Here is a 10590-nt window from a genome sequence, read left to right as displayed (position 1 = left end):
AAATTTGTAATACTAGTTAAAACTATGAAATTACGAGAACTTGTTGTAATTACAACTACTAAAATCTATTGATGTAATCTTGTAGAAGAAGACGGAAGAAACATTTTTTTAAAAGAACAATTTCCTATAACTACATCATTTTAAGCAGCAAGGCAATCTCTACTCATGTTTCTCATCCTGTCTTGTATAAAAGTTGAGTTAATTTTGAATTTAATGTCCCTTTCAGCAGTGAGGCTATATGAGACGTGGACTTATTGATTAACAGTGGAATCCGAACCACATGAGCTCCAGCGGGGAATCGAACCCAGGTCTCCCACGCCAAAGGCATGTGCGCTAGCCTCTTAACCACGTAGGAGCTTCTCTTGTATGAAAGCTACGGTACTCAAAAGAATGGTTAACTTCAGTTAATCAACCAATCAAGTCTACTTAGAAGGCTTTACTTGTACTGTATTATTAAGAACTACTGAAACTTGTATAACGTAAGTGCTACTCTTTCCTACAAAATTATCCTCCTTTCGTCAAAGATATTCATATCTTATTTATCGATCAATTTCATATTTATAGTTGATGTCCTTTAGTAACAAGGTGGCAAAGAAATTACATTACAAGTAGTGTGTTAAACTAGAAATACAAATCGCTGAGCAAAGCTACTTTTATTTAAAAATAATAAATGTGTAACAGGTTTGCAAATTAACTAATCATATTGCCTTCATCAAGAAACCGTAAAAAGAAGAGACGACGACGACGACAAGAATAACTTTACTCTGCCAAGCAGGCAGAGATGGGTCTCTAGCACTTCCTGCTATTTTACCCAGGGCTTCTCTTCACTTTTGTGGCAGGTTTATGACGATAAACTGAAACAAGTCACGTTGGAACTCTGGTCTTGGTCCTACGAGTGCGCTGCTGATGTTGTGTGTTCCCGATGGTTGTGAGTTCTCTTCTGGGGAAGTGGTCCTGTACTTGTGGTCCTGTACCTGTGGTCCTGTACTCTGGCTAGTAATGTCTTCTTCCATTGATTTGGTTACGATGCACTAACTTCCATGGAGAATTGCCGAAGAAAGAAGCACTTGGTATTGAGTTCAAAAACATTGAGTGTGAATGTATTATACTGAGGGTGTATTGACTTGTTTGAGGTTTAGTGTGAAATGTACTAGGTGGTGGTGGGGAAGTGTGATTGGAAGTGTTAGGTGCAGCAGTGTTCTTATGACAGTCGTCACCTCTCACAATTGTGTATGTATTATTAAATAAAATTTGTATTTTTATTTTTGTTTCACTTTGTATGTATTTTTTTTTTGTGCTCTAATTCACGTTTAGCTTTCCCGGGGTTTGAGTCCGACTGGAGTCGAACCTCGGTTCAGCTGAAAACGCTACAGATGGGAGGATTCGTTCGCTGGGCTGCCTAAATATGACTTCCCCTCCTACTTCACTTCTAGACCAACCCCTCTCCGAACGGATTCCAGGGCTTTGGAGAAAGGAAAGTCTTAAAAGTGGAATAAAAAAAAAATTGCAAGTGCCAAAAAAAATGCTTTGCTCCCGATCTTCTTTCATATAACACATGCTGCATGGCTGAAAAAGGAAAATGTTTCTCTAATTTTGATTTTCTGGGAATAGCTGCACTGACTTTCATTGTGCTGTATAATTTATACAAAAACGAAAATGGGTAGCCAGAAAAATTATTAGAAATTAATTAACGAAGAATATTGCCAAGTTACTTATAAAAAAAAATAATGTTTTGTTATTGATAGACTACTACTACACTTCCATTGTGTTGGAAAGAAAGTATCTCAGATAATTTTTGGTTATTGTACGAAGTATAGAAAATGGAATACATATGACGAAATGTGTGTAAGCAAACATAAAGTATTACGATTAATTTTAAAATCATATTTAAACTTTAGTCTCTTTCTATAGGTAGTTGTTAGAGAAAATAGGCGTCGACGACCTAAAGTAATGTAGAGTATAAATATTGGCCAAGAAAGATCGATCTCTAGAAGTAGATTTGTGATTTAATTTCCTGTGTATTGATTTATAGTAATGTATGTTTATGTCAAGTGTGAATCATTTATGTCAAGTGTGTGAATACAACTATGGTATTTTCGTATTAGTATTAAATAGTATTATTAGTTTGCTTTCATAAATATAAAGCAAATTATGAAACTGAATTTTATATACTCTAAAAATATATCATCCACTATACTTCATTTTCCTTGTCAATCTTCTTTCAAGGAACTCTCAAAATTAAAGGTCATGACCCCTATAATCTTAAATTTTCATTAAGCAATATTCTATCTTGCTATTCTTGTATACTTTTCTAAAAATTTTCCGTCATTTAAGTAACTGATCAAACTAATCAAACATAGATTCGATTCTGGTATTGTCAATGCAAGTAATTGGTATATGATAGGGAAACTATTCAAATTTATCAAATGAAATATGATAATTAAAATGTAATTTAAAATCTTGTTACAAACTTGCATTTTAATTAAAGAATCGTAATGTGGTTTAAAATGCCGTTTGTATTAATATTACATATCAGCATTATGTAATTTTGCAGACATTCAAAATTTAGAAAGCTATTTGAATGTTCATGTAGTAAATTCATTTTTTTAAAAAATTAAGAACCTTTACAGTAAAAGTTCAATAGAAGGTCATTTTTTTTAATGCAAATGTTTTCATCAAATGTTGTTACCTGTTGCTATTTTTCTTATCTAAATTAAAAATTCTATCAATGTTATCCAAATTCAGTGTTATCTTTTCTATTCAATCAAGTTCAGATTACCTCTAATCTCAATTTAGGCAGAATAACAAAGCTTTGAGTATTGCTGCATAGGGATCTAGCTGAACTGACTTTCACTTAAAACATTATTTTTTTTATAAGTAACTTGGCAATATTCTTCGTTAATTAATTTCTAATAATTTTTCTGGCTACCCATTTTCGTTTTTGTATAAATTATACAGCACAATGAAAGTCAGTGCAGCTATTCCCAGAAAATCAAAATTAGAGAAACATTTTCCTTTTTCAGCCATGCAGCATGTGTTATATGAAAGAAGATCGGGAGCAAAGCATTTTTTTGGCACTTGCAATTTTTTTTATTCCACTTTTAAGACTTTCCTTTCTCCAAAGCCCTGGAATCCGTTCGGAGAGGGGTTGGTCTAGAAGTGAAGTAGGAGGGGAAGTCATATTTAGGCAGCCCAGCGAACGAATCCTCCCATCTGTAGCGTTTTCAGCTGAACCGAGGTTCGACTCCAGTCGGACTCAAACCCCGGGAAAGCTAAACGTGAAAAATGGCGCCCGAACAGGGACTCGAATAATGTTTAGCGTGAAAAACAGTGCATCGAACAGGTACACGAATAATGTTTACTGCAACAAAATGTCACATCGAAATTGGGATTCGTGTTTTCGAAACAAAAAGGACGTTGCAATCATTGACCTGCTTTACTTAAATTAGATTATTTCACATCAAATTAAAATATTTTCCCTTCCTAATTACGAAATTGTGGAGTGTAGCAACACTCATGGCATTGAATTTCCATTTCCGATAGTTTGAAATTTTCCTATTTATAGCGGACACAACAGTTTCAGCGGAACAACCCAGAACAACTTAACTTAAAAAAAAAAGTAAGAAAGAAAGAAACGTTCTGTTTGCTGCATAATTTTTGCTCCACATCCTCTGAGTGTTTCAAGCACAGAAGGAAGGAAAACACAGGTCAAAAAGAAGACTTCACAAATGACGGTTTACACACTAGCCTTTCTAAAAACGACAGGGGGTGATCCCTCTGAACGTCGTAAAAAAAAAAAGGAGTATTGACTACAGCTTAGAAATGGTTTGTTTTCTTTCTGCCTTTTGCTTGGACTTGAATGGATTGAGTAACAGAGGAAAAGAAACAAAAATGAAGAGGATACCGGAAAGAAACAGGTAAAGAAAAAAAAAGTAAGTACAGTCAACTCAATAAGCAAATTTATCTTAATATAGGTATTCATACTTCGAGCCAAGTAAATCAGTATTAGTATATATCTATTAGTGACATTTGTATATTCATATGTTTAGTAGTATTTTAGATTAAGATTTACGTTTGTTCTTCGTATTATCAATTTATTAGTTTCATGTTTTTGTATTCATAAGTTTTATACTACGTTAGAGAACAAATATTTACTACTAGGATTTATTGATTTATATATATGTAAGGTAACAAATCTTTAATATTTGTGAATATTTATAAAATAATCAGAGAGAGAGAGAGAGAGAGATGGAGGAATTTGGGATATTTAAATGGCACTGGAGTGAAGGCGGCACTAACTACTCCATAAAATAATTTTGTTTAATTGGTTTGTGTAACCATACGTTTATACATTACATCATTTGATTTTTTTGTTCTTGTGAACATTTGTCTAAAGGGACAACAGTTCTATTTTTTAAGTTTCAGATGCCGAGATTGCGTGCTCAGACACTAGAAATAAGAACGAAAATGCTGACTGGAGAGCAACAAACTTGCCCTGATTGTGGCACAGATGTATGGGAACAGGATGTAATCCCATCTTCTTCTAATGCAGAGTGTGTTACGTGTAGCGCTGTCAACACAGCAGTGGCGTCGGCCGAGGGAAGGCAATCTCCAGCAACCGAAGAAACGCCAAGAACAGAGCAAGCAGATGCTTCTAATAGAAACCGTGCAAATACTGATATTGTCGCCATGCTACAGACTCTTATGGATGAACAGAGAAAATTGCAAGAAGAACAAAGAAAATTGCGAGAAGGTCTTGACAGGAAGCTGGATGAACAAAAAGCAGAACAAAAAGAAGAACAGAGAAGATTGCGAGAAGGTCTTGACCGGAAGCTGGATGAACAACAGAGAAAATTGCAAGAAGGGCTGGAAAGAAAACTCAACGAGCAGAAAGAACAGCAGATGCAAGATATGAAAATTTTGCAGGAAAGTATTGCTGCCAAAATGGCAGAGAGGCTGGATAGGCAGGCCAAAGAGCACCAATTACAGCTGCAACTGCTCGAAGAACGAATGCAGCAGCAGACAGAAATGACAGAAGAGAGACTCATGCAGCAGATTGAACAAAGGCAGGAGATGATATTAGAGGACGTTAATAGAATGCATGCGGAACAGAAGAGTCAAGCAAAGTCCGACAAAGAAGAATTACAAAAGCGCATAGAAGCCAACCAAGAAGAGGTGCAGCGAGGCATTCATAGTGTCGAAACACAACTTTCTGTGCACGCTGAACAACTAATTCGGCTGCAACAAGTGCAAGAAGAGGAAACGAGGAAGATGGCTGACCGAGTGGACAGATTAAGTGAGGAAATTACCCGAAGGATGCAGAGGCAGAACCAAGAGATGGGTACAGTCGTGCATCCAACCACAGACACAGGGGAGACGTCGAGAAGCCGAACTGCTTCACCTCCACCATGCAATGCCTCAGTTCTGGGCGAGGATTTAGGACGGGACACTACGCAGTCCCAACGGTCAGTTGAAACGCATGGAAGCGGGCGTAGCTTTCTGAGGGCACCCAAGATTGATGAATTACCAACTTTCGACCCAGATGCTGATGCAAGTCTACCATCAACCTTTTTAGATCGACTGTTGGACGACTGTCGACTGTATGGAATTGCCCAATCGGAGCTTCTCTCGATCCTCCCACGGATCCTTAGAGGTGCTGCAAAAATGTGGATCGATAATCACTTGCAGCAGTTCCGGACATTTGAAGACTTCCGAGTTGCTTTTCTTAGAAATTTTCAGAGCGAAGCTATCATCCAAAGAAAGCTAACTCGTCTTCGGAATACACGATATCGCCCCGACTCCAGAAAGACGCTCCGAGAATTCTTCTGGGAGCAGGTCAAAGCATTCAAAGAACTGAGTCCAACAATGTCCGAGACTGAGGTGTTGTCCAACGTAAAAAACATGTTGCCTATACGTGTTCAGCGGCAGCTAATAGGGATACACCTTCAAGACACGGAACAATTATCAATGATATTATGGGATAGCGAGGAGCTGGACCGCATTGAGCATCAACAGCGCGAGAGAAACGCGCAGCGAAACCAAAGGGGAGCTGCAGCACAAGGTTCAAGGCGAGTCCAACAGACGCAAGCATCTGTGACAAGAGCACAAAATTCCCCCGGAGACAGGAGACGAAGAGAACGTGTGCACCCTTACCATGGACGAGGGGGAACGAGAACACAGCAGACTGATCTACCTGTTGAAGATGATCAGACGTATAGAAGTGCACAACATGGATCGCATAGGGGAACAAACATAGGCCAACCATCTCGAAGAAACCCACGAGGCCATAGAGGCAACAGAGGTCAACGAGGTGGGTCGGCAAGTGAACCAACTAGTCAAATCCGAGAAATCCGGACGCAGGAGGTTTCTCAAAGAAGAACTGGCAGTCATCGTAGAGGACGCGGTCATGGCCGTCCGCACAACACCAATGCCAGAAACCAAGGCGATAGTGAGCCAGACACAGATCAAGTTCTTGAACAGGTATCAGAAAACTAATCGTCGACTGTTACGGTCCAGGGTTCGAGTTTACGATCAAATAGAGTGCCAAAAGGAAGACGACGCCACTCATCATATGAGAAACTTGCGCCAGGAAGAGAAATTTCATAGTAATGTAGATCGACTTTAAAAAAAAAGAAAAAAAGAAAGAAAGAAAAATAGAAGAAACCATATATTAAAAAAAAACTATCTGGTCGAGGTGAGCAGCGCTCTTGTAGCAACAGAAACAGCGCGCCCTCCCGAAATTTAAAATTCATATCGGTGCAACATTCCTCTCACAAGGAAGAGAAAGAAGAAAAAGAAGAAAACACGTAATTCAAGCTTCAAAACTGAGATTGAGAATAATTGCAGAAAGCAATCTGGGAACGGAGAGATGCAACAATGAAGACGGAGGAGCAAAACTTGAGGAGAAATTTAAACATGTAAATGACCACGCATTGTGGCTGGCAATGAATATGACACTTGTTGACTTGAGAAAATGAAAGTTAGAGCACTCGGTTGTACTACGGTCCCGAATGAGCTCCGAAGTAGAACTTGCGTTAGAGGCACTTGTTAAGAAGCTCAACGCAACCTTCCTTCGTATTTGAGGTGTAGACTTCCTGCAGGACTTAACGCGCCGAGCTAAGAGTTCAAACTCGCTTGCAGCAGCGAACTTCCTCAGGGTCCACCAATATTTTAAGTTTATTCCTACCCAGTATGGTAGAAGATAGATGTTCTCGTATTTTATTAATTGTTCGTATAGATGAAGTCCAAGTGGATCATGTAAGATTAGTACAGCATGACAAGAGTTATGAGCTAAAATGTCAATGAAGAAGTTAACCTCGCAAAGAGAACAACAAAAGCTCCAATAGCACCCTCCGGACATACCAGGACGCATCTCCAAAGAACCTAAAACAATATATGATACAGCACCACATCAATGGGTAAATACCAAAGAGCCAATGACGTTCCATTCAAAATATGTTAAAGTTGCGTTAGAAAATAAAAATTTCTTGCGATATATTTATATGTATACAAAGGGCGCCAAAAATATGCAAACTGAAGCGAACATAAATAGCACTCTGGCGGCTCGTCCAACTTTGATCGGACTCGGAACCCTACAATATGTTATGGTATGACAAGAATTTCTTAGCCAACCCTCAACTGTAGAATAGCGAGAACAAGACTAGGGTCAGGATTTTTATGTAAAACACATCTTTAAAATTGTTGTCGGTGACTCATTGTCATTTACAAAGACTCCGTTGAGATGAAGCAGATCTTCCGTTTCACTTCATCTCGTGCTTCATCTTAGGAGGGGGGTAATTATGACAGTCGTCACCTCTCACAATTGTGTATGTATTATTAAATAAAATTTGTATTTTTATTTTTGTTTCACTTTGTATGTATTTTTTTTTGTGCTCTGTTTGGAGTCTGGACAGAGAAGAAAATATCTTTAAAAAAACAGAGCAGTGGTCATCTCACTGAAGATCCGAGGACCCTTGCTGTCACCATGGCAATTTATCGCTCTCGGGTGGCGGAGAAACCCAAGCCATTTTAACGGACACACAAACACACCCACACAGAGAGAAGAAAATTCAAAAATTAACAGAAGAGAGAGAAAGACAAGATTTTAAAAACTAAGTCAGTTGCTACAGGAAGCGTGCAGCGAGAACACAAGACATAACGATTTCTTCACAACGCCTTTGCACACATATGTATATTTTTATTTGTCGTTATTATACAAATATGTTCAGGAAATAAATACTCATAGTTAGTGTCGTAGCAACGAAGGTGCTGATATCCCGAATTCCTGCACAACTTGAACTCTCTCTCGTATGGAAATGGACAGTTTGTGTGTGTATAAAATGGTGCTCTGTGTCTTCTCCACAAAGCGAGTGCAAGGTCCAGCTGGATGCTTTAACACCGGACTCCAAGTGGGACATGAGGATTCTACGTGTCGTGTAAAATTAAAAGACAAGGTAGGATCTATACTTGCTTTCCTATTGGGAGGCGTTTTCCATTTTCATATAAATCTTTCTTGGCACGAATACTTTCAAGACGCCCAAAGGGACGCCAAACAATTTGTATTATATGGGTCAGTTTGGAAGTGTCCAGATGATCGAAATGAGACTTCTGTTATCATTTTTTTAAATTGCTCCTTTTCTTGACCCACTTATTCAGATGTTGACTACTACTGACTCAACAGTCATTTGCCCGCGATTGAAGTGACAAAAGAACATAAATGTTTGAGGGATTTTTAGTGGCCAACTTCCCAGAAACGCTACTCATTTTTTTAAATTTAAAGTTTGATCATGCAGTGATAAACTTATTTGAAGTACATTTTTTTTTGAGTATGTGTTTTAGAGAATCCTGAAATGAATTATGAAAAGTTTCAAGTGCAGTTAAATCATCGTATCTTCATCACTACGGAAACCTGTTTTTTTTTATTTTACTCTATTTTGGAAACATCAGTTATTATACATAGTCATTGTTAATTAATATAATCTATCAAAAAAAATCGAAATGTAACTTACGTTAAATTATTCTAAATAATAACTTCAAAATATAATTGGTCATTATTAAGTTATTCAGCCCGCTAAGATAAAAGGTATCTCAAGGGACAGGAATAGATTTTACTTTAAAACAAGAAATATTTGTTTTGTTATTGATAGACTACTACTACACTTCCATTGTGTTGGAAAGAAAGTATCTCAGATAATTTTTGGTTATTGTACGAAGTATAGAAAATGGAATACATATGACGAAATGTGTGTAAGCAAACATAAAGTATTACGATTAATTTTAAAATCATATTTAAACTTTAGTCTCTTTCTATAGGTAGTTGTTAGAGAAAATAGGCGTCGACGACCTAAAGTAATGTAGAGTATAAATATTGGCCAAGAAAGATCGATCTCTAGAAGTAGATTTGTGATTTAATTTCCTGTGTATTGATTTATAGTAATGTATGTTTATGTCAAGTGTGAATCATTTATGTCAAGTGTGTGAATACAACTATGGTATTTTCGTATTAGTATTAAATAGTATTATTAGTTTGCTTTCATAAATATAAAGCAAATTATGAAACTGAATTTTATATACTCTAAAAATATATCATCCACTATACTTCATTTTCCTTGTCAATCTTCTTTCAAGGAACTCTCAAAATTAAAGGTCATGACCCCTATAATCTTAAATTTTCATTAAGCAATATTCTATCTTGCTATTCTTGTATACTTTTCTAAAAATTTTCCGTCATTTAAGTAACTGATCAAACTAATCAAACATAGATTCGATTCTGGTATTGTCAATGCAAGTAATTGGTATATGATAGGGAAACTATTCAAATTTATCAAATGAAATATGATAATTAAAATGTAATTACAATCTTGTTACAAACTTGCATTTTAATTAAAGAATCGTAATGTGGTTTAAAATGCCGTTTGTATTAATATTACATATCAGCATTATGTAATTTTGCAGACATTCAAAATTTAGAAAGCTATTTGAATGTTCATGTAGTAAATTCATTTTTTTTAAAAAATTAAGAACCTTTACAGTAAAAGTTCAATAGAAGGTCATTTTTTTTAATGCAAATGTTTTCATCAAATGTTGTTACCTGTTGCTATTTTTCTTATCTAAATTAAAAATTCTATCAATGTTATCCAAATTCAGTGTTATCTTTTCTATTCAATCAAGTTCAGATTACCTCTAATCTCAATTTAGGCAGAATAACAAAGCTTTGAGTATTGCTGCATAGGGATCTAGCTGAACTGACTTTCACTTAAAACATTATTTTTTTTTATAAGTAACTTGGCAATATTCTTCGTTAATTAATTTCTAATAATTTTTCTGGCTACCCATTTTCGTTTTTGTATAAATTATACAGCATAATGAAAGTCAGTGCAGCTATTCCCAGAAAATCAAAATTAGAGAAACATTTTCCTTTTTCAGCCATGCAGCATGTGTTATATGAAAGAAGATCGGGAGCAAAGCATTTTTTTTGGCACTTGCAATTTTTTTTTTATTCCACTTTTAAGACTTTCCTTTCTCCAAAGCCCTGGAATCCGTTCGGAGAGGGGTTGGTCTAGAAGTGAAGTAGGAGGGGAAGTCATATTT

The 10590-nt window shown here is 36.5% G+C and overlaps 1 protein-coding gene across 1 annotated transcript; it reads left to right on the top strand.

Moving 5' to 3' along the window:
• Positions 1 to 4425: 4425 nt before the first annotated feature.
• On the top strand, positions 4426 to 6495 carry LOC145669863 (uncharacterized). The gene has a single exon (XM_081738209.1). The coding sequence runs from the start codon at positions 4426 to 4428 to the stop codon at positions 6493 to 6495; it is 2070 nt and encodes a 689-aa protein (XP_081594335.1).
• The last annotated feature ends 4095 nt before the right edge of the window (positions 6496 to 10590 follow it).

This window comes from Thermobia domestica, chromosome 14 (assembly GCF_964235325.1).
Source record: "Thermobia domestica chromosome 14, izTheDome1.hap1.1, whole genome shotgun sequence".
In the NCBI taxonomy this organism is placed as follows: domain Eukaryota; kingdom Metazoa; phylum Arthropoda; class Insecta; order Zygentoma; family Lepismatidae; genus Thermobia; species Thermobia domestica.
This window is presented reverse-complemented; position numbering and strand designations above follow the sequence as displayed.

What these genes read in the sequence shown, in the direction of transcription:
- LOC145669863 (XM_081738209.1), top strand. Translation starts at nt 4,426, where the DNA reads ATGCCGAGATTGCGTGCTCAGACACTAGAAATAAGAACGAAAATGCTG.